The sequence below is a fragment of the Salmo salar genome, chromosome ssa11 (assembly GCF_905237065.1).
Source record: "Salmo salar chromosome ssa11, Ssal_v3.1, whole genome shotgun sequence".
NCBI classification, from domain to species: Eukaryota; Metazoa; Chordata; class Actinopteri; order Salmoniformes; family Salmonidae; genus Salmo; species Salmo salar.
The window spans coordinates 73,855,529-73,880,798 of record NC_059452.1 but is presented as its reverse complement, the minus strand read 5'-3'; the positions used below and the strand labels follow the sequence as shown (position 1 = coordinate 73,880,798).

At 41.2% G+C, this 25,270-nt stretch overlaps 1 protein-coding gene across 9 annotated transcripts in view; it reads left to right on the top strand.

The window, feature by feature from the left end:
- Nucleotides 1–25,270, top strand: part of LOC106563017 (microtubule-associated serine/threonine-protein kinase 1) — a 196,783-nt gene that overhangs the window by 145,103 nt on the left and 26,410 nt on the right. For 6 of the 9 annotated variants that reach the window (XM_014128196.2, XM_014128199.2, XM_014128202.2 and 3 more), the window contains 5 exons: nt 16,860–16,948; nt 21,436–21,505; nt 23,226–23,304; nt 24,463–24,620; nt 24,825–24,900. In XM_014128196.2, the coding sequence (XP_013983671.2) occupies nt 16,860–16,948; nt 21,436–21,505; nt 23,226–23,304; nt 24,463–24,620; nt 24,825–24,900 (472 nt within the window). The remainder of the gene's footprint in view (nt 1–16,859; nt 16,949–21,435; nt 21,506–23,225; nt 23,305–24,462; nt 24,621–24,824; nt 24,901–25,270) is intronic. The other 3 variants (XM_014128197.2, XM_045689924.1, XM_045689923.1) reach the window with 1 other exon arrangement.

Genomic DNA, 25,270 nt, shown 5'->3' with positions numbered 1-25,270 from the left:
TTGGAATAGAAACACCATAATATTAATCTAATTAATTAAGCAAGTACCAATCAAAAGTTTGGACACCTACTCATTCCAGGGTTTTTCTTTATTTTGACTATTTTCTACATTGTAGAATAATAGTAAAGACATCACAACTATGAAATAACACATGAAATCAGTTACGAACAAATTCTTATTTACAAGGACAGCCTACTCCTTCCTCCCAGTCGGGGAATTGAACCCTGGTCTTCCGCGTGCCCGCCCGCACGACATGGGGATTCTTTAGCTAAATAGCCCAGTACTGTACTGCCGACCGTCATGTTGTACAGCGCCATATTTTCCGTTCCATCCTAACGGAAACCCAGAGGGTTTTTCTTGGAATGGAAACACCATAATATTAATTAATCAAGTACCAATCAAAAGTTTGGACACCAACTCATTCCAGGATTTTTCTTTATTTTTTAAATTTTTTACATTGTAGAATAATAGTGAAGACATCTCAACTATGAAATAACACATATTGAATCAGTTAAGAACAAATTCTTATTTACAAGAACAGCCTACTCCTTCCTCCCTGTTGGGGAAATGAACCCCGGTCTCCTGCGTGTCCGCATTCTCTAGTACAGCCATTATTGAAGGTACTTGAGGTCACCGAGAAAGTCTGGAAATGGCCTGCTCTCCCTTATGTAATGAATTAGGCACTTTCCCATGTTTACTACAGTATGTATTTTAGGCTATGTTCACTTGTCAGACTGCACAGTAGCCTAATAAACAAATGCAGGTGGCTTATATCTTAAATGCTTTAAATGCTTTATTATCCAAATGTAAAAGCATATACTGTACAGTACTGTATTTCTTCATCGGCATCTTTAGGCTTTCGTTATTAAAATTATAAAAAATACTCTTAAAAATGCAGATGTTGATTTAGTTATGGATCCATAACAAATAATTATGGGAATAAATATCACTGAATTACAGAAATATTGGAACAAAGTTGTCTAATGAAGGCAAACAAATTGTTTCTTACTGGAAAATACTCTTTCAAACACATGGTCACGTTGTACAGCGTCATTATGGCTATTAGCGGGGCTATATTTTGGCCTTTATAAATATTATTTTGGCCTTTATTCAGATTACAATTGCTCACTGTCATTTAAAAAAAAAAAAAAATCAGCTCCAAAATATCGTTATATATAGCCTTCCCGTTGTGGACGTCTATTTCTGCACCGTTTCGCGCTGCTCTGAGACAAGTATGGAGAAACGTAAATGTTCAATTATATTCAATGATATTCTTAAGATATGTGTTGACTGAATATAAGCAGGTGATGTCTGCTAAATAATCAAGTTAGGTTTCTCCAGAAATAAATAATTCTAAATAACAAACTGGCTTTATTTACAAATGAGTGAATGTGTCACCCCATGTTCAAGAATTGCCTTTTTCCTCGCTAAATCTAGGTTATCGTTACTTTTTAAACAAAGCGATTATTATTAATTAATTTAGAATTATATAAAAGCCCCTCACAGTACCTAACAAAAATGCCCCTTAGATATTAATTTAGAATCCTCTAAATGTAATTATTGAAAAAAATATTTTTAGATATACTGTAGGCCTACCATAGGCAAAATGAGTATTGGTTACACTACAATTAGGGTGTGGAAATGTTATGCCCGTTAGATATTAATTTAGAATCCTCTTATGCTGTAGCTTACTCCCGACCGTCACGTTGTACGGCGCAATATTTTCACATTCCATCCCCGGGGGTTTTGTTTCTCGTTTTTCTCGGAATAGAAACACCATAATATTAATCAAATGAATTAAGCCAAATTTCTTAAAGTCAATCCAATGAACCATGTTATTACAAAAAAGGTTTTAAATTCTCTGATAATGTAAATATGGGAGACAATCAAATGCTTCTCAAAGTTGCCCTCTGGTGGTCAAACTAGCACTAACTTGCATTAACGTAAAAAATGGCTGACAATTAAATAACATGCCATAGAATGCTGCAGCAGCCCGCAAGGTGCGCTGCAGTAAGACGCAACTTTTAAAGGAGGAACCACTGTATATCCGAATCTGACTTTGGTACAGGTCATATTGTTTTTCACATTACCGTCTCTGGTTAACCTCTATGGGCTAGGTGGGACGCTGCGTCCCACCTACTCAACAGCCAGTGTAATCCCGTGGCGCGTTATTCAAATTCCTCAAAAATGCAAAAACTTCAATTTTTCAAACACCATTTTAAAGACAAGACTCTCGTTAATCTAACCACACTGTCCGATTTCAAAAAGGCTTTACAACGAAAGCAAAACATTAGATTATGTCAGCAGAGTACCCAGCCAGAAATAATCAGACACCCATTTTTCAAGCTAGCATATAATGTCACATAAACCCAAACCACAGCTAAATGCAGCACTAACCTTTGATGATCTTCATCAGATGACAACCCTAGGACATTGTTATACAATACATGCATGTTTTGTTCAATCAAGTTCATATTTATATCAAAAACCAGCTTTTTACATTAGCATGTGACTAGCATGTGACTAGCATTCCCACCGAACACTGCCGGTGAATTTACTAAATTACTCACGATAAACGTTCACAAAAAGCATAACAATTATTTTAAGAATTATAGATACAGAACTCCTCTATGCACTCGATATGTCCGATTTTAAAATAACTTTTCGGTGAAAGCACATTTTGCAATATTCTCAGTAGATAGCCCGGCATCACAGGGCTAACTATTTAGACACCCAGCAAGTTTAGCACTCACCAAAGTCAGATTTACTATAAGAAAAATGTTATTACCTTTGCTGTCTTCGTCAGAATGCACTCCCAGGACTTCTACTTCAATAACAAATGTTGGTTTGGTTCAAAATAATCCATAGTTATATCCAAACAGCGGCGTTTTGTTCGTGCGTTCAAGACACTATCCGAAAGGGTAAATAAGGGTGACGAGCATGGCGCAATTCGTGACAAAAAAATTCTAAATATTCCATTACCGTACTTCGAAGCATGTCAACTGCTGTTTAAAATCAATTTTTATGCAATTTTTGTCATAAAAAAGCGATAATATTCCGATCGGGAATCTGCGTTTAGGTAAACAGACGAAAGAAAATAAAGCATTCGGTCGACTCGGGCACGCGCCTAAGCCCATAGTACTCTGATCGGCCACTTGCCAAAAGCGATAAAGTGTTTCAGCCAGAGGCTGCCTCGATATCGTTCATCTTTTCCCGGGCTCTGAGAGCCTATGGGAGCCGTAGGAAGTGTCACGTTATTGCAAAGATCCTCAGTCTTCAATAAAAAGAGCCAAGATGAAACACAACTTGTCAGACAGGCCACTTCCTGCATGGAATCTTCTCAGGTTTTGGCCTGCCATATGAGTTCTGTTATACTCACAGACACCATTCAAACAGTTTTAGAAACTTTAGGGTGTTTTCTATCCAAAGCCAATAATTATATGCATATTCTAGTTACTGGGCAGGAGTAGTAACCAGATTAAATCGGGTACGTTTTTTATCCGGCCGTGTCAATACTGCTCCTAGCCCTAACAGGTTAACACACTATCAAATAAAATCTAAGTTTATTTGTCACGTGCACACGATACAGAATGTGTAAATGGTAAACTGAAATGGTTACTTGCATAGTAGCAATATCAAAAACAGAAAGTGTCCAGAAGATTAAAATATTTTATAATTATTAGATGACGCTTACCCAGACACAACTGTCTAAATTGATGGGTCATGTGAAAGAAATACTATAACCACCCCCCGGCTACATCTAGGTAAGTGGATATGTCACTATTGTCTAGACATGTTCATGAAATACAATAGATGTATTCACCCCCAGACACACCTAGCTAACTTGATGGGCCATGTAATCATCTGACAAAGTGGAGTCTTTTGTTTAGACATGTAGCTCGCTAAACAATGAACCGGCATAATCCCAACTCATACTACTACCAATACTCCCGAGTGGCGCAGCAGTCTAAGACACTGCAGCTCAGTGCTAGAGGCATCACTACAGACTCCTTGGTTCGAATCCAGGCTGTATCACTATTGGCCGTGATTGGGAGTCCCATTTGGCCGGTGTAGGCCATCATTGTAAATAAGAATTTGTTCTTAACTGACTTGCTTAGTTAAATAAAGGGTAAATAAAAAATACAAACATTGCAATAGCTGTAGTATGAATATGCAGGTGGCTAAAACTAACCAACTAGGTTCAATGATAGCTAGCTAACATTAGGCTATAACTAGCAATGCAAATGGTTTCTGATTTTAATAATATTACTACACAGATCATATACATAACGTTCGCTAGCTAACAGTGTGCTTTAACTTGCAATGAAAATGACAAAATTTGAAACTTATATCTTAAAATGTAGCAAGACATACCTGTATACATGGATGAAAGCTTTACGGCAGACTGGAACCATTTAACTCTGTTTTGTTTGTAGCTACATCGTGTTTGGCCAGCGTTGTGTCAAGTCACTCCGGTTCACACTGACCGTGGTGTGTGCAGAAAGTAGCCCATCACAACTTTTTCAAAATTATCTGTTGCTAGCGCCTGCTAGATTCAGTGCATCAATGTTGTTGAGAAAAGTAGCAAAACTGTTGTAGTTCTCAATGGCTAATGTTATGTCTTTCAAAAACTCTGTGGTAGAAAGGAATATCAACACATACTGAGCAGTTCACGTTATATACAGAATCATGCTACATAGCAGACCAATCCAAACTCATCTCCCATCCATTAACTCAGCCAATCATGGCTAGCGGGAAGGTTCCTGACTTTTTCCCTGGCTAAACCAACTTGGCTCATAATTTAACAATTTTCTTATTAATATTTACAGATGGAATACAAGTTTGTTATTAAGGCACATGAAAGTTCACATGTTCCAGAAGGCATTTCTGCCAAGACATGCATTTTGATAAAAAACAAATTAAAAAATACATTAAAATGCCTCTCCTTTTGAAGTAGTGACGTGCGACATGCGCCTTGCTTTCTGAAACGGGTCACATGTTGTCACAGCTCCTAAACCTGGCATTACCTTTTTCACGCATCAACAAACTGGGGTTTGTTTAATAAAAACGCTAAATTCCATTGCGGAAGAGACCGGTGGCTTGCTAGCTAGCGAAGTGCCGATCTCACATGGAGAACAACAATGGCAGTGAATGAGGCTACAATGGACGGGTTTTGCATATCACTGAGACTTGCAAACCTAGCATGGAGCTGTTCCAGGAATCTCATACATCTGCAGCATGCAGCACACAGCTTACGGTCAGCACTGGCCTACTTTTTCTGTATCATCTTTGCCCAGGGCTCCTTTATCCCCAGTTTGAAGCATCATTAGACAATCATGTTAATTACTTTCTCTCCCCCTTTCAAATCTGTCATTCTGAGCTGTATACCATGTCAAAGGAAAATAACACTGATGAAGGTTGTCATGCTAAAATGGGTGTTGATTTTCAACATTAGAGAAGCCTTTGTCAACATCCATTTGTACTCCAAGAGTGGCACAATATCTATAATATAGCCTAGCCTGTACTGTGTAGTGGCATAGCATACCACCATCCAACTGACATAAAACAATAAGCTAGCTAGTGTTAATGTTGCGACAGTTCGTTTCTGGTATCAGAACAAAATAGTCATCACATAGTAACTTCTGATTTAGCTGTACTTTAATTAATGCAAACACGTGTGTGGTATATGTGTGGTTCATATATATACGGTCTTGCTGTTTTACCTCGTAGGGCAAACAGAGAAGAGGGCGACACATCCTATTGTTCTCTCTTTTATACTGAGAGATAGTTCCCGCTCAATGCTGGCCTGTCAGAGGGAGGAGGAGCGTGGTTTAAACTTGCTCCTCCTAACGTCGGCGTGCAGGCTGGTCCCAGCGTCGTGACGCACTTCCTGTTGCCGGTTGTAGTTCTTCTTGTCTTCAACAGTTGATTTACTCGTAGTTTATGTACTTAGCATAGCTTCCCCAGTATATTATATAAGTTATGCATACAAATAGCCAGTTCAACCCTAACGATAGCTAGATCATGTTGCCGTTGCCTGGCCCTGTAACTGCCACTCCAGTTAAACAGACTGTTGTGATTGCTTTGTGGGGGTAAACTGTCTCTATGAGAATGGGGACATAGAGTGGGGGACTTCGAGTAGATTGAGCAGAAGTTTAATCACAATACTTTAGGGGTGTGGGTGTGTGTGTGCAGAGATGGGCCGTTGTGGGTGTGTCCACTGGGCAGAAGTGTGGCACTCTCTTGTTATAAATAGACTGGGTTAAACCTGATCCTCTTTGACTGAGCACATGGGAACCGGATATTATTCAGTTGGCAGTCCTGATCAATGTTTCATGGCTGGGAGCCACATCCTGGGTCCTATTCATTTGGCACCAAATGGAAGAACGTACCCGAAATAGGGAGGATTTACTTGAATTTGTCCAATAAGAAACGCTTGTTTTTGTTTTCTGTTAAAAAACGTTTGCTACTTTGTTCCTTAATAAATACGACCCTGATGACAGCAGTTCTCTGTCCCCACCAAGAAAGAGCCAAGATAGGCCTTGGTTTTAGTTTTCTTCTGATGGTTCTTTGGCTTTGGTCTAGGCTCCCCTGATTGACATTTCACAATGGCCCGGCCCATCGTGAAATGGACCGGGCCACATGACTGACCAGGAGTTTCCATAGGTGAAAATCCCTTAATGAGTTTGACATAAGGGTAATGCCAACTAATTTCACTGTTTTATCCATAGACATAATATGTGACATCATATGTTGATCTTCTCTCTCAAACCCTTCCATAGAGTTATTAATGCTCTACCACTTGGTAAGTCTGAACAAGGATAATGTGGTATTATGTGGTTATCATGGATTGTAAGACTTGTCATAAGCATGTATGGCCCCCTTATAATGTCTAATCTAAATGATGCCGACTTAATGACAACTGTTTGACCGCCTCAAATCATAGCTTGTGTGGCAGCGCTATTTTTGTAATTCCTATTCATTCCACAGTTGAAGACAGCTGTACAAGACGGATCCCTTTCATTATTGTTATTCGCCAGCCTCCATTGCACATGAACAAACACTTAAAGATAAATTGGCTTGTTCGTTAGAAGACGTTCTCTATCCTCTATGACCATGTCACACTGTTGGCTCTGTGAAAGCAATCCCATTATTGTTCCGTGTCTCTGAAATCCTATTGTCCTTTTATATAATCAGACAAAATGCATGTAGTCCTATGGAGGCCTGTGTCCAAGCCAAACAAACAGCATACTCCTATGGATGATGTATTGGAAGAGAGTTTCGTGAGCTCTCTATGCCCACAAATAAATGTAGGATTCTGCTGATTTATAACGTGGCTATTGATTCACTTAAATGCAAATTCCACCAAAAGTGTCCCTGTGATAAGATGGAACGACATGCAATGATTCCTTCATGTGCAAGGAGCTGGGATATTCACAAATTCAAACAAGCTATAGTTGACTTACTCACATTGGCGCCCCTGTAACAGCTTTTGAGATGTATACTGAACAAAAATATAAACGCAACCAGCCACACTTTCAAACATTTTACTGAGTTACAGATCATATAAGGAAATAAGTCAATTGAAATAAATTCATTAGGCCTTCATCTATGGACTTCACATGACTGGGCAGGGATGCAGCCATGGGTGGGCCTAGGAGGGCATAGGCCCACCCACTTGGGAGACTGGCCCACCCCAATGCAGAATGAGTTTTTCCCCACAAAAGGGTTTTATTACAGACATAAATAATCATCAGTTTCATTAGGTGGCTGGTCTCAGACGATCCCGCAGGTGAAGAAGCCGATGTGGATGTCCTGGGCTGTCATGGTTAAACGTGGTCTGCGGTTGTGAAGCTGGATGGACGTACTGCCAAATTCTCTAAAATTGGAGGTGGCTTATGGTAGAGAAATTAACATTAAATTCTCTGGCAACAGCTCTGGTGGACATTCCTGCAGTCAGCATGCCAATTGCACGCTCCCTCCAAAACTTGAGACATTGGTGGCATTGTGTTGTGACAAAACTGCACATTTTAGAGTGGCCTTTTATTGTCCCCAGCACAAGGTGCTGTAATGATCATGCTGTTTAATCAGATTGTTAATATGGCACACCTGTCAGATGGATGGATTAGCTTGGCAAAGGACAAATGCTCACTAACAAGGATGTAAACAAATTTGTCCACATAATTTGAGAGAAATGTTTTTTTGCTTATGGAACATTTCTGGGATTTTATTTCAGCTCATAAAATCATGGGACCAACACTTTACATGTTGCGTTTTATATTTTTGTTCAGTATAAATTAAAAGCACTTTACATAGGACATTCATTATTAGTATCCAATCATTATAAACTCAGCAAAAAAAAGAAATGTCCTCTCACTGTCAACTGCGTTTATTTTCAGCAAAATTAACATGTGTATGAACATAAAATTCAACAACTGAGACATAAACTGAACAAGTTCCACAGATGTGACTAACAGAAATAGAATGTGTCCCTGAACAAAGGGGGGGGGGTCAAAATCAAAAGTAACAGTCACTATCTGGTGTGGCCACCAGCTGCATTAAGTACTGCAGTGCGTCTCCTCATGGACTGCACCAGATGTTCCAGTTCTTGCTATGAGATGTTACTCCACTCTTCCACCAAGGCACCTGCAAGTTCCCGGGCATTTCTGGGGGGAATGGCCCTAGCCCTTACCCTCCGATCCAACAGGTCCCAGACGTGCTCAATGGGATTGAGATCCGGGCTCTTTGCTGGCCATGATGTCTGTTGAGGACTTGCCTTACAACAGGCCTACAAGCCCTCAGTCCAGCCTCTCTCAGCCTATTGGGGACAGTCTGAGCGCTGATGGAGGGATTGTGTGTTCCTGGTGTAACTCGGGCAGTTGTTATTGCCATCCTGTACCTGTCCCGCAGGTGTGATGTTCGGATGTACCGATCCTGTGCAGGTGTTGTTACACGTGGTCTGCCACTGCGAGGATGATCAGATGTCCGTCCTGTCTCCCTGTAGCACTGTCTTAGGCGTCTCACAGTAGGGACATTTCACTTTATTGCCCTGGCCACATCTTCACTCCTCATGCCTCCTTGCAGCATGCCTAAGGCACGTTCACGCAGATCAGCAGGGACCCTGGGCATCTTTCTTTTTGCTGTTTTTCAGAGTCGGTAGAAAGGCCTCTTTAGTGTCTTAAGTTCTCAGAACTGTGACCGTAATTGCCTACCGTCTGTAAGCTGTTAGTGTCTTAACGACCGTTCCACAGGTGCATGTTCATTAATTGTTTAGTGTTCATTGAACAAGCATGGGAAACAGTGTTTAAACCCTTTACAATGAAGATCTGTGAAGTTATTTTGATTTTTACGAATTATCTTTGAAGACAGGGTCCTGAAAAAGGGACGTTTCTTTTTTTGCTGAGTTTATAACCTTAGTTGGTGGAGCATGGCGCTTGCAATGCTAGGACAGTGGGTTCAATTCTTGGGACACCCGTACATCAAATGTATTCACGCATGACTGTGACTGAAGTTTACATACACCTTAGCCAAATTCCTTTAAACTCAATTTTTAACAATTCCTGACATTTAATCCCAGTAAAAATTCCCTGTCTTAGGTCAGTTAGGATCACCACTTTATTTTAAGAATGTGAAATGTCAGAATAATAGTAGAGAGAATGATTTATTTCTACTTTTATTTCTTTCATCACATTCTCAGAAGTTTACATACACTCAATTAGTATTTGGTAGCATTGCCTTTAAATTGTGTAACTTGGGTCAAACATTTCGGGTAGCCTTCCACAAGCTTCTCACAATAAGTTGGGTGAATTTTGGCCCATTCCTCCTGACAGAGCTGGTGTAACTGAGTCAGGTTTATAGGCCTCCTTGCTCACACACGCTTTTTCAGTTCTGCCCACAAATGTTCTATAGGATTGAGGTCAGGGCTTTGTGATGGCCACTCCAATACCTTGACTTTGTTGTCCTTAAGCCATTTTGCCACAGCTTTGGAAGTATGCTTGGGGTCATTGTCCATTTGGAAGACCAATTTGTGACCAAGATTTAACTTCCTGACTGATGTCTTCAGATATTGCTTCAATATATCCACATCATTTTCCTGCCTCACAATTTTTTTTCTTGGCTGATTTCTTTTGATTTTCCCATGATGTCAAGCAAAGAGGCACTGAGTTTGAAGGTAGGCCTTGAAATACAGTCACAGGTACACTTCCAATTTACTCAAATTATGTCAATTATTCTATCAGAAGCTTCTAAAGCCATGACATTTTCTGGAATTTTCCAAGCTGTTTAAAGTCAGTCAACTTTGTGCATGTAAACTTCTGACCCACTGGAATTGTGATACAGTGAATAAGTCAAATAATCTGTCTAAACTATTGTTGGAAAAATGACTTGTCATGCACAAAGTAGATGCCCTAACTGACTTGCCAAAACTGTAGTTTGTTAACAAAACATTTGTGGACTGGTTGAAAAACGAGTTAATGGCTCCAACCTAAGTATGTAAACTTCCGACTTCAACTGTATATAGCTAGGTGTTCTCTGAAATAACCCTAATTAATAAGACTGTTCTTAATTTATTAATGGTGGTCGGACCCAACAGTGGACTTTGCGGTTAGCCTTCAAAATAAAAGTATGGTATAATTCTACTATTTGTATTTATTTGCATCACTGTCAATGACATACCTTTACTTTGGAGGCAAACCACAAATTCCACTATTGTGCCTAATCCTTATTGTGGCTAGCTCCACAACATATAGTCCTGTCTAGTGTCACTAGCTGCTTATAACATTAGCTTTGGGCAACAGGGTTACATAGCTGGCTAGCTATTTATTTTCATGAACTTAAGTTCAATTTTATTAGGCGAACAACAAGTGACTACCTAGCTAATATTTACTCACAAGGATTCCTAAATCATTGCTAAGAATAATGAAAATTACTGCAGTTTCTACTGGTCATTGTTTTCAGGCTGGTTGTATTGGTGCTAGCTAGGTACTCCAGAAGTTGTGGTCGAACAAATTCTGCTTTATTACCAACGCGGTATTATAAACACATAGTTTGTGGCCGGTGTTTGCAGATTTTTTTTATACAGTTTTGACAGTGCTACTGTATCTTTTTTGACACGCAAAGACCCAAACGGTGTTCCATAGTATGTATGTCGTGGAGCGAATAGCAGTGACGCTACTACTGTGTAACTCTGGTAGGGCAACATCTGACAAATGGTGCACTTGGTAGTATGTACCGGTGCTCGACCAGTCGGCGAAAGCCAACATCACCCACGACAGAGAACGGTTGATTGTCACGGGCAATGAATTCCATTATCTTGGCTTCAATGGATTTTGCCTTTGAGTTGTCTTGCTGAAATGTTCTTACTCTACTGACTGCTCGACTTGTTGACTGCTCGATCCACACAGTAGACATTGTGGGCTAAGTTAGGAATGCTGTGTTGAACATGTAGCTCAACATTTTACGCGGCGTCATATAGGTATGCATATTATATTGTGCATACCTATACGTTATATAGGTATGCACATCAGCTTTGACATCGGTTTTGCACATCGGCGTTAAATTAGACATTCCGATATATCGTGCATCCCTATAAACAATATTAAAGTGGCATTATTTAAAGTGGCATTGTTTAAAGTGACTAGTGATCCATTTATTAAAGTGTCCAGTGATTGGGTCTGTGTTGGCAGCAGCCACTCAATGTTAGTGATGGCTGTTTAACAGTCTGATGGCCTTGAGATAGAAGCTGTTTTTCAATCTCTGGGTCCCAGCTTTGATGCACATGTACTGACCTCACCTTCTGGACGATAGTGGTGTAAACAGGTAGTGGCTCGGGTGGTTATTGTCCTTGTTCTTCTTTTTGGCCTTCCTGTGACATCAGGTGCTGTAGGTTTCATGGAGGGCGGGTAGTTTTTCTCCGGTGATGCATTGTGCAGACCGCACCACCCTCTGGAGAGCCTTGCGGTTGAAGGTGATGCAGTTGCCGTACCAGGCTGTGATACAGCCCGACAGGATGCTCTTGATTGTGCATCTGTAAAAGTTTGTCAGGGTTTTGGGTGAAAAGCCAAATTTCTTCAGCCTCCTGAGGTTGAAGAGGTGCTGTTGTGCCTTCTTCACCACACTGTCTGTGTGGGTGGACCATTTCAGTTTGTCCGTGATGTGTACGCCGAGGAACTAAAAACTTTCCACTGATGTCCCTTCAATGTGAATTAGGGCTGCTCCCTCTGCTGTTTCCAGAAGTCCACGATCATCTCCATTGTTTTGTTGATGTTGAGTGAGAGTTGTTTTCCTGACACCACACTCCGAGGGCCCTCACCTCCTCCCTGTAGGCTGTCTCGTCGTTGTTGGTGATCAGGTCCACTACTGTTGTGTCGTCTGCAAACTTGATGATTGAGTTGGAGACGTGCATGGCCATGCAGTCATGGGTGAACAGGGAGTACAGGAGAGGGCTGAGCACACACCCTTGTGGGGCCCCAGTGTTGAGGGTCAGCGAAGTGGAGATGTTGTTTCCTACCTTCACCACCAGGGGGCAGCCCGTCAAAGTTCAGGACCCAGTTGCACAGGGCGGGGTTGAGACCCAGGGCCTCCAGCTTGATGATGAGCTTGGAGGGTACTATGGTGTTGAATGCTGAGCTGTAGTCAATGAAAAGCATTCTTTCATAGGTATTCTTTTTGTCCGGATGGGATAGGGCAGTGTGATGGCGATTGCGTCATCTGTGGACCTGTATGGTCGGTATGCAAACTGAAGTGGGTCTAGGGTGGCCGGTAAGGTGGCGGTGATATGATCCTTGCCTAGCCTCTCAAAGCACTTCATGATGACAGAAGTGCTACGAGGCGGTTGTCATTTTGTTCAGTTATCTTTGCCTACTTGGGAACAGGAACAATGGTAGCCATATTGAAGCATATGGAAATATGGCTGAATTTAAACAATGTAGTTATTCCCTCACCTAGTCTATCGGAGTGCAAGATTGATATTTAGTGATTCTACAAAGCCTTTCATATCTATGTAAATTGTCAAGGATAGGGGCCATGGGTAGATTTGGAACTGAACCATTATGTTGAAAATTCTACAGCAGAAAAATGGCTAGTGTTCTGGGGAGAAGGGGTGAGAGCCTGAAGCACACCTAATGCAATCCTCTCACATGGCAGTGACTCCTCACTGAGAGAGCATTAAGATCAGAGCCCCCCTTGGTGCAATGTCAACTGTAGCAGCTGCCTCGCCACAGACCTGACAGACAGCCAGGTGTGTGTGTGTGTGTGTGTGTGTGTGTGTGTGTGGGACACACCGAGTATACTCCTGTATATGCTCGTCTGTGAAATGACACTGTCCTCTAGCCATGATGCGGCACACTACTGCGCCGTACTCTCACTCGCGCTCTATCAAAGCCTCAGCTCCTATCCTAAAACACTGAAACGGACAAGATGTCTAGTTATATTTACACTGTATGAAATGTGCTTCAATTTCAGCTTAATACTCTGTGAAATGACATGGCTCTCTGCTGAGCTGGAGGTTGCGCAATCACAGTCTCATTGAGGTCTGACCTTGCAGTGAATTGTCCCATGTTTTAAGGAATGGGGTATTTTCTCATTCTGTCATCTGGGAAAGGCTATATACTGCAGTGTGATGTGGGTATTGATGTCTGTAGTGAAAATACACTGAGTATACAAAACATTAAGAACACCTGCTCTTTCCATGGCATCAACTGACCAGATGAATCAAATCAAATTGTATTTGTCGCATGCGCCAAATACAACAGTGAAACGCTTACTTACATGCCCTTAACCAACAATGCAGTTTTAAGAAAATATTTTTAAAAATAAGAGATGAGATAAACAAATAATTAAGGAGCAGCAGTAAATAACAATAGCGGGGCTATATACATGGGGTACCGGTTCAGAGTCAATGTGCAGGGGCACCGGTGTCGAGGTGAAAGCTATGATCTCTTATTGATTTCACTTGTTAAATCCACTTCAATCAGTGTAGATGAACTTTGTGCATTTACCCTTGAGATTGAAACATTTCCATCAGTCATGTTTCTCCAAACCTTTTCTTGTGTACATTACTGAACTCCCCTGTTGTGACTCAAAATACCCCACCCTAATGAGTCTGAATAAAAACATAAATGAATGACAGAGTAATATCATAGTCGTCAGATGTTTTACATTTACACAATAGGCTTCCCAATTCTTCCGCACTAGCAGTAGGCTACAGAGTGCTTCGTCAGACTGGATCCTAGTGTTACACCTTCGCTAGCTAAGCCCGGCTAAATAAGAGGATATGATTCGTTAGCGTGATATTATAGAGCTACTGTACCCGGCACCTGTCTGTCCTTCATTTCCTCCTGAGGCTGTCACCCAGCCAGGATGCTCTTTAAAGGACCCTCGTTTTTATGGATATGATTTATACATTTCTCATTTTCACTTGTCTTATTGATGTATGTAAAGGGATTTTAACATCTTCAAAACTGCTGTATAAGTACAATGTTTTATTAGTAGTACTGTTACACCTGGAATAAGAGAGGAGTTGGAAGTTTCCATGTGTTTTAATGGAGAATATGAACATTATTGTTGGAACTAAGGAGAGCATAGTTTGAAGACCTACATTGACTGTGATGCTACATGCTGGTAACCATTAGTCGTACAGATTGTGGAAACGGTGCAGAGGATGGCATGCCAGACAATGTACTAACAGTCGTTTATGAAATGATATTAGGCCTATATTGTTTACTGACAAGCAATTGAAGAGCAGTTTTTGGCTGTTCAATATTTATTCGGTGAGCAATAGGCATATTAGTCGGACAAATCAAACTGTCCTTCTAATGATTCAGGGAGTGGCTACAGTAGTTTGCATCTGCCTTTGTTTTCATTGAGTAAGAACAGTAGACCTGTCCATCTTTTAAAACTATTTTTAACTAGAGCTCGGGCTGTGACGGTCATGGAATTTTGGGTGACCGTGATTGGCCAGCCAAAGATAAAAATGATACACATTTTCACCTTTCATCCACACCGTTTCCACTGGCACTTAAAATTTGGGCCAAATTTGAGCTGGCTCGAATGTAATTCTCAAATTCGAACTGGGTCATGGGAAACCCGGGCTAGCACAGTTTGACAGCTGCTGCCAGCTCGATTAGAATTTGGGCTAGTGACACCGTTACTATGCAACCGCCAAGCTGATCACTGCTGGATGTTGACAACGTTTAGCTAGCTCGTCTGGGCTTGTTGCTGTTAGCTAGCACATGGACAAACAGTACTGCAGTAGTCAGACATGACACAAATTACCACCATAGCTGGATCCTTCATTCATTTTTGCACTACAAACTTTTATGAGAGCAATCAGCCCTCAAAAGCTAGCTACCTAACGTTAGCTAGCAAATCAGAGTTGAAACAAACTAGTACGAATTTTAGCTGGCCCGGTCGTATTGAAAGCTAGCTAGCGACATATCAAACCTGTTGTCTAGCAAGCAAGATAGGAATTAAGCTAGCTAGCCTGTTATGCTATCGATGACGCTAACCGTTTAGGTAGCTAACGTCAGCAAGATAAATACATGGCTCTGGCTGGCAATGGCAGGAGTATGGGTTAACGTTAGTTACAGCATGGTTCAGGGTGAATTCAATTCTTCAACATCTTGCTAGTTTAGCAACGTTAGCGAAGCCAGCTGCAGTCACATATTGGTGAATGGAAATTGGGCTTCAGTCAGCTGATCGTTAGAGTTTTTATGGTTATGACGGTTATTCTATTTTCATGACTGTCTTCACCCATAACCGTCAGTTACACAGGTATACGGTAATTGTGCCAGCCCTGACTAGACCTATATTTTGTGTGTTCACTGAATATGCAAATTGACTTTCCCCAATAGAATCATCACTTACCTCTTTCTACATGAAAGTCACTGTTAACTGAATTTGCTCACTACCAGCTGTGCAGTATTTTTAGCTTCCTCCGGGTGTAGAATCAGGTCTGCAGTGTTTAATAATCCACAGACAAGGCCCATCTTCGACTAACCAGAGGCACTAATGAATCCGTTACTCATGTTGCTGAGACTGCCTGGTCATATAGTGCTCGGGGTTATATGATGTTTAATGGATCCTGCTGGTTGGGGCCTGCTAGGACAGGATTGGCCTATAGGAGATATCTGGTTGGTCACATTGGTTTATAGGAGAGACATGGGCTGAGTTTAGACAGGCAGCCCAATTATGATTTTTTTTCTTCTCCTCACTAATTGTTCTTTTGATCAGCATTGAAAAAGATCTGATGTGAAAAGATCTGATGTGATTGGTCAAAATACCAATTAGTGGAAAAATATCAGAATTGGGCTGCGTGTGTTAACGCAGCCATGGTGGGTCACATTGGCCTATAGGAGATTATCTGGTGGTACCTTCTGTAGCAGATTGGCCTATAGGGGAAGATCTGGTGGGTCACATTGACCTATAGGAGAGATCTGGGCCTCTAGAATTGGGTTATGTGGACTTGCAAAGCTCTAGGTAGAAGTTCCCCACAGATGTAGGGGTCACCTTATTCTGCTCCAGCCCTAGCCTTCCCTTAGGGGGGAAAATGGCATCTAGGGCAACTTCATCATACTCCAAGTGCTAACCTATATCAATCTAAGAACGAGGAAAAAAGTGTTGAAGAGTTTCCATGTCTTTAATGTTTTTCTTTTACAGTGTGTACTGGAAGTCATTTTTGTGGATGTGAGTGATGTATTAGTGCAGTGAAATGTCAAGTGCATCTTAAGTAGCTATGATTACATCTGGCATGTTTACTTAGACAATAAAGCACTCTGACTGACTTGCTGCCTGACAAAGAGGCTTTGTTGCCTCTTTCTCACCAGTTTAGCTGTCTAACCTCTTACTGTCTGTTTTCATAGCTGCCGGACGAGCAACAGAAAAAGCCTGATAGGAAGTGGTCAGTCTTCGGCGCTTCCGCGACCTCACTCCCCCCTCTCATCGCATACAGGTAAGGCTCGTCTATGTGTGAATAATTGTTGTACTGTACAGTACAGGCATCTGTTTTGATGGGTGTGTGTGAAGTGCCCGATTGAGTAAAAGACTAAATGAATGTTGTTGTGCTTGCAAAGAGGCTTTGGTTGGCCAGAGTGTTCTACCCCTGAATGAAGGCCATTGTCTGTGGGTAAATGCAGAAGCAGTCTGGAAAAGCCACTCTTCAGGAGTGCAATCTGTTTCTGATTCATTAGCCACCCACAAGATCCTCCTCTGTCTCGCTGTCTCTGTAGACCTTTCCCACAACACACTGTCTGAAATGTTAGCAACCTGTCTTCTACAACAAAAGTGACAAACTAGCTGTTTCTGCAAGAAATCTTTTCCAATTATTTTTTTATTATATTGGCAAATGCTTTCATTGAAACTGATTTCAAAGGAGGATGGGATCTGAAAATAATGTAAGACGATGCGAAATACAGCACATTTCTCTGATGGTACAACTATTTTAGTCAAATTTGGGTTGTTGCCTAGTGTCCAGACCCAAGTGAGTCTAGGCTACTTTGGTCCAATCTGTAAACTGAAGGCAGTCTAACTGCATTATTTCACAATCATACTTAAAAACATTCTGACAGTGTAGTGAAAAATAATAAATCAGCACATTATAGTTGGGTTGCAAATAAGACAAAAGGCAAAAGCAGGCTGAGTAAATGATAGGCTTTTCGTGGTACAGCCGAAGACAAGTCTCTGATGCCAATGGTTAAAAAGGGTGAGTGCTCTGTGCTATCGGAGTGCTGGCAATGGAACCAGCAGGGATTGTGATTGTAATGAATAAGAAGTGGTGGGCCTCATGAAGGAAATGCACAGGGAGGAGAGGCTGGACTTAATCTATTCCAGCCTGGGTGTTTTATTTCCTGACAGGCCAAACACTGATAACGGCCCTCTGTTTGCGTAGTCAGACATTCTTGCCTTGCTAGAGCGGTCATTCCTTAAGATGAACTATGTGAGAAGTAGTGACGGTAATGACAGTGCTGAACTATGGGAGAAATGCACTGGCTGGCACAGACGTATTGCAGGTACATGTACATTTGGTAAGAGCATTGTTTCCAGTTGTCATGTTAGTTGCAGTGGTTGTCACCGTTTTGGCATTTAGGTGCTGGCAAAGCTGGAGTGTGTGCCTACAGTACGCATTTTACTTTGACATATTGTTCACTGCTCTTTTCTTCAGTAAAATAAACTCAGCAAAAAAAGAAACATCCTCTCACTGTCAACTGCATTTATTTTCAGCAAACTTAACATGTGTAAATATTTGTATGAACATAACAAGAGTCAACAACTGAGACATAAACTGAACAAGTTCCACAGACATGTGACTAACAGAAATGGAATAATGTGTCCCTGAACAAAGGGGGGGTCAAAATAAAAAATAACAGTCAGTATCTGGTGTGGCCACCAGCTGCATTAAGCACTGCAGTGCATCTCCTCCTCATGGACTGCACCAGATTTGCCAGTTCTTGCTGTGATATGTTACCCCACTTTTCCACCAAGGCACCTGCAAGTTCCCGGAAATTTCTGGGGGGAATGGCCCTAGCCCTCACCCGCCGATCCTACATGTCCCAGACGTGCTCAATGGGATTGAGATCCGGGCTCTTCGATGATAGAACACTGACATTCCTGTCTTGGAGGAAATCACGAGCAGTATGGCTGGTGGCATTGTCATGCTGGAGGGTCATGTCAGGATGAGCCTGCAGGAAGGGTACCACATGAGGGAGGAGGATATCTTCCCTGTAACGCACAGTGTTGAGATTGCCTGCAATGACAACAAGCTCAGTTCGATGATGCTGTGACACACCGCCCCAGACCATGACGGCCCCTCCACCTCCAAATCGATCCCGCTCCAGAGTACAGGCCTCGGTGTAACGCTCATTCCTTTGACGATAAACGTGAGTCCGACCATCACCCCTGGTGAGACAAAACTGCGACTCGTCAGTGAAGAGCACTTTTTGCCAGTCCTGTCTGGTCCAACAATGGTTGGTTTGTGCCCCTAGGCGACGTTGTTGCCGGTGATGTCTGGTGAGGACCTGCCTTACAACAGGATACAAGCCCTCAGTCCAGCCTCTCTCAGCCTATTGTGGACAGTCTGAGCACTGATGGAGGGATTGTGCGTTCCTTTTGCAACTCGGGCAGTTGTTGCCATCCTGTGCCTGTCCCGCAGGTGTGATGTTCGGATGTACCGATCCTGTGCAGGTGTTGTTACACGTGGTCTGCCACTGCGAGGAAGATCAGATGTCCGTCCTGTCTCCCTGTAGCGCTGTCTTAGGCGTCTCACAGTACAGACATTGCAATTTATTGCCCTGGCCACATCTGCAGTCCTCATGCCTGCTTGCAGCATGCCTAAGGCACGTTCACGCAGATAAGCAGGGACCCTGGGCATCTTTCTTTTTGTGTTTTTCAGAGTCAGTAGAAAGGCTTCTTTAGTGTCCTAAGTCTTCATAACTCTGACCTTAAGCTGTTAGTGTCTTAACGACCATTCCCCAGGTGCATTTTCATTAGTTGTTTATGGTTCATTGAACAAGCATGGGAAACAGTGTGTTTCCTTTACAATGAAGATCTGTGAAGTTATTTGGATTTTTTACAAATTATCTTTGAAAGACAGGGTCCTGAAAAAGGGAAGTTTCTTTTTTTTGCTGAGTTTAGCTATTAAGAATTCTGGATCGTTAGTGAACGCTTTTTACGTATGAATTATAAACAGTATTTGGTTTAGATTAAGTCTGCTCAGCATACTCTATTACGACTGCTACTGTTTAAATAAGCAATCCCGATATCTTTTCTCTAAACACATAAAATTAATCTTTATTATCCTGTGTCTACATTGCTATTAGAATTTGATTATACAGGATTAATCTCAAATAATGGACTTGACCTCCATCTGGATTGGGTTAAGTGTTCCTTTTCCTCAGGTGTATTCTATCCCATTCTGGTGATTATTTATTAACGCTCATCAGATGTGATTAAATTACACCACAATTAAACAGGTGACATTCATCACCATCTCACTAGCCTCTCTCTGTTCCCCAGTACCATCATTGTTACCCCCAGTACCGCAAAGCCCTTTTGCTATCGTCAGACTCGTCACAGGGGTTGGACATTTTTGGTCTTAGTTAATTAACTGTTTACTCCCCCCTTCGGCTACAGAGTTAATTATGTCTAATTAACGTTGGACCGATGGTTGGTTCTTAACCTTATCGGTGAGGGAAAACAAAGCCTAATTGCTGTCGTTGGGATAAGCCCCGCAGTTTGATGTGTTGAATAGCCTGAGGCAGTAGCCACAAAACTGTAAGGCTGTGGGTAATAAGTGCATGCTGTCCATATGGATGGTGGGTTGGAGAGAGAGAGCGATAGAGGAATAATTTGAAGGGCCGCCCTGGTAGAGGACGCTTCAGGCTCCACTATGGGACATTAAGGTCTGCAATAAAACCCCAAGACCCCAAATATTCACGTCTGTTAGCTAAGGGCTATAACTATCACCTTATGGATGGCAGAAAATGTGTATTTTATAGCCAGATGTCTTCACCCAGACTGTCTTTGTTTGTAAGCGCCATTTCATTTACATAGCTATTTAGAATACGGTATTAGCCTATAGGCTACTCTTACAGTAGATTGTATTGTCCCTGTACACATGTAACCCACGGGTCTGTATTCCACATTCAATCCATACAATTTTTTATAATTAGTTTTAATCAGCATGCTAGTGCTAGGCAGGTAGTGTACCTTTCTTGCATTTCTAGAGTACAGTACCTGTCATGCATTTGTAGTGCCTTACATTTGTAAAGCAAATCAGAAGTCCATTCTTCCCCTAGCTCCTTGAGCTGAAGGTACTGTACGCTGCTGCCTCATAGCTTTCAGATGTTTGATATTCAGCTATGTTGTGTGTGCTGCTTTTACAACACATGAGAACCAGCTGCCATTTAAGTAAATTGTCTTTGTCTGTTGAGATATTCCTCTGTCTACAAAGACCTTTTTTAATTTCACACTTCTTTTTGCTTTTTGACTGACACCTGGGGGGGTAAAAATTGAATTATTCATTGGTTGGGACAATTGCACGTAAACGTTTTGTTAATTGTTAATATTATGTAGTTACTGATTCAAGCAGAGCAGTCCCATTTGAGAGACTTTAAGTCTTCCTAGATTAAGCTCCATCAGATAAGACACAAGGAAACACAATAAAATCTAAAATGCAGTATAAAGTACAATAGCTAAGAGTAAACTGATGAAAAAATGTAATTTTATCTATGCTGGTTTATTAGACTTTCTATGGTTTTTCATATCAATGTGACACAGTGCTTGGACCAACTCCCAATTTGGTATAGGTTTGATTCTATGCTCCAGGCTTATTATTATTATTAACTTCATTAATTTCAAATGCTTTTATTTCAGGTTTATGAAATGTTTTCTTTTTTTACTTCTAATCTTCCCTTGTTTCTCTGCTTTTCCTCTGAACAACAGGAACGAGTCCTCAAGACAGCCCCAGAAACTTCTCTCCTAGTGCCTCAGCCCACTTCTCCTTTGCACGAAGGTAATAAGGAAATGCACATTCTTTCAGTACCTCTGCTCAACTAGCATGCTTGCAGGAATAAAATGTTTTTTTTGTTTTGTTTACCAATTTCCTGAAAGTAATTCATACTTCAACTCAGTCATAATTTTGCTTTCTCTCGGTAATCATCTGACAGATGGCATAAGAAATGTGGGATACAAAGGAAATATGAATCTTGATAGAAACGGTTTATAGTTATTTTTTTCCAACAAAACCAAATTGTGGTGCTATTATAGTCTGATGCAGACAGTTAACGGTTCTCTTGAGAAGCGAAGGCAGGATCTCACTGTCTTCTGACTGGCTCTCTATACAGAGATATAAATCACAGGCAGGTTCAAGGGTTCAGTCTTTCACAAATAGCCTGAAAGAATTTTTTTTTTCTACCCTCATTCAACACATTTTATTTTAATGGAGTTTTCTTTATTGTTATGATTCACAGTCCTTGCCACAGACCAGGCAGGTAACGTCATGTTAGGCCTCAGTTTGCCCTTCCCAACAATGCCGAGAGAAAGAAAATAGAGGAATAATAGAAAAGTAATAACACGTAATAATAAATACACATTGAGAAATGATCATTTGGCTATATACACGGGGTACCAGTACCGAGTTGATATGCGCAGATACGAGGTAGTTTTGGTATATACAGTGCCTTCGGAAAGTATTCATTTTGTTACGTTACAGCCTTATTCTAAAATTGATTAAAAGAAAATCTATACACAATACCCTATAATGATAACCCAAAACTTTTTTTTTAGCCATTTTTGTGAATTTATTATGAATAAAAAACAGAAATACCTTATTTATATAAGTATTCAGACCCTTTGCTATGAGACTCAAAATTGAGGTCAGGTGCATCATGTTTCCATCGATCATCCTTGAGATGTTTCTATAACTTGATTGGAGTCCACCTGTGGTAAATACATTTGATTGGACATGATTTGGAAAGGCACACGCCTGTCTATATAAGGTTCCACAGTTGACAGTGCATGTCAGAGCAAAAACCATCCATGAGGTCGAAGGAATTTTCCATAGAGTAAAAGAATACTGAATACTTATGTAAATGTGATATTTCAGGTTTTTTTATTTATACATTTGCAAAAATGTATAAAACTGTTTTTGCTTTGTCATTATGGGGTATTGTGTGTAGATTGAGGGGGGAAAAAAACATTTAGTCCATTTTAGAATAAAGCTGTAACATAACAAAATGTGGAAAAGTCAAGGGGTCTGATTACTTTCTGAATCATGAAAAATCCCTTTTGATTTGTTTCTCTCTGTCCCTACATGTAATCTCATGTATTATTCCTTTGAGAGTTTCTTGTTCAGTGTTATTGGTAAGTGCAAAATAAGGCATCTTATTACTAGGCGTTTGTTGCAGGTAGCAGAGGTCAAGGACACTGCTTCAGTAGGCTTTTGAAAAGCTGAATATTTTCAAAGGTCACCCAGAACCTTTGATTTTTAGGCCTTTGCCGATTTCACTTTGGACATTTTAAGAATAAGCTCAGTCAAATAAGGGCAGTTACGTTATGTACAATCCTGGATATTTGAGTATTCTTGTTTTGAATATCACTCGTAGGTATTGTAATATATTGTTCATAACTACAGTTCTCATTCCTGATTAGTTATGGATGGGTTTGGGGTTGGGTTCGAAGTTAATGGTGACGTCTGTCTCTTTCTACCTCTGTCTGTCTGTGTGTTTGAGAAGGACTGATGGACGACGCTGGTCTTTGGCATCTCTGCCCTCCTCTGGCTATGGCACCAATACACCCAGCTCCACTGTCTCTGTACGTACCATACCTTACCACTCACTTTGCTGCAAACACTTAAGAATCAACTCAATGAGTTATTACATGTGTTAGCTAGATAAAAAAAAAAAGCAATGCCAAATAGGTTGTTAAACCTAAACACCTTCACATACAGTATACCGATGGAAAACCATTTCCATCCCGCCCCCCAAAAATACAGATACCAAATCACTGGAAATGGAAGAATTAATTTGAATAAAGATGTTTCAATGTGAAATGATAATTTGATAGACTGCCTCTAGTCTGTTCTTCAATGACTGGTGCTGTACTGTAGGCTATTGGAAGTCAGATGAGGGGTGAACAGATACTCCTGCTAGTGTCTCCCAGGTTGACTCATACCACCAGAAATGTGTTTAGGGCCAGCAGATTTTTTGGGGGGAGTAAACATGGCCCTGACACAAAGCCAACCGCTATGCCCCACACAAACACACGCGGCAACGTGTCCGTGGCCACGCACTCTTACACACATATACAAACACACGCACATAGCCACCCACACCTCTGATCTGTTTACTGACAAAGTCAAATCACACAGGCAGGAAATGGTCAACTCTGAAACCTATGCGTCACACTCACACGCAGGATTGACCACACACACAAGCCAAGTAAGCACGCCTCCACACACAAAGTAATGGGTTGTTTGTTTACGGCCATGTTTTATGAGGACATTCATTTAGAGTTGATAAATACTTGATGTTTTGTTGGAGGCTGGTGAGGATTACTGTTGGAGAATTTACTATAGAGAAGGACTAAGACTGGTGACTGTTTGTCCAGGCTATGTTTACACATCTGGTTGCTAAGGGTCTTTGCAGCTCACTTGAAGATGAATCCTTTTTGGATTTTATTTCAGAACGATGTGTTGAGAAGAAAAGGGAAAGTTCAGTCATTTGTTAGCTTTCATGTACCGTCACAACCATTTCAGCACCCATACGTTTCAGTCCTTCGTTTTCAAGACACCGTAAAAGGGAATAGGTACCGTAATGAGCATGTGCCCAATCAAACGGACACAGCAGTCAGAAAAAGCACACACTCTCCTGGTAACTGCCATTCTCTCGTGCAACGACGTCAATCAAAGCGTTAGCCTCTCGTTCTTCTTTTTATCTTTTCTCGTTCAATGTATATTCATTTCATTTCCAGTCGTCCTGTTCATCACAGGAGAAGCTTCACCAGCTGCCCTTTCAGCCCACGCCGGACGAGCTGCACTTCCTCTCCAAGCACTTCTGCACCGAGAGCATCGCCGGGGACGACCGACGGAGGGGGACCGCGCCCATGCGACCCCGCTCGCGCAGTCTCAGGTACGTACAAAGGCCTGGCAAGGTCGCACACCTTTATAGATGCCAGGGATAATGGTCGCTGAAAAGTATCCTCCTTTTAAGTACTTTTATGTGAGAAGTTTTTCAAACGAGATTTGATTTGAACTATATCAATGTATTTGCGCTGAAAGATATGTGTTGTAATATAATTACTGATCATTCCTTTGTATTTCTATGTGTTTGCAGCCCTGGAAGATCCCCATCCTGTTGTGATCATGAGATTATTATGATGAATCATGTCTACAAGGAACGCTTTCCTAAGGTGAGGAGCCAACTGAGTTAGATCTATAGTGTAGTATTGCCTTCAAGCTAGAATCCTTAATTGAAACAATGACAAATTGAACTCCCCGCCTGTTTGGCTAAAAACGCTAAGGGATGGGGCTGAAGAAATGTAATTACTCTCAAATTCATAGACAGAGCTATGAATGCAAGGATGGACCTTCCATAATATCAAATGTATAGTTTTAACCATGTTTTGAGGCTATACAGTGTTTGTTTACATTTACCTTGTTTACCTTGTTTTCAATCTTATATTTGGGGTTCTAATGGTGTACGACAGTTGAACTAAGCGCATGAGGCATTTATAAGTTATATTATTCAAGAATCAATGGGTATATATCATTCATTTATAA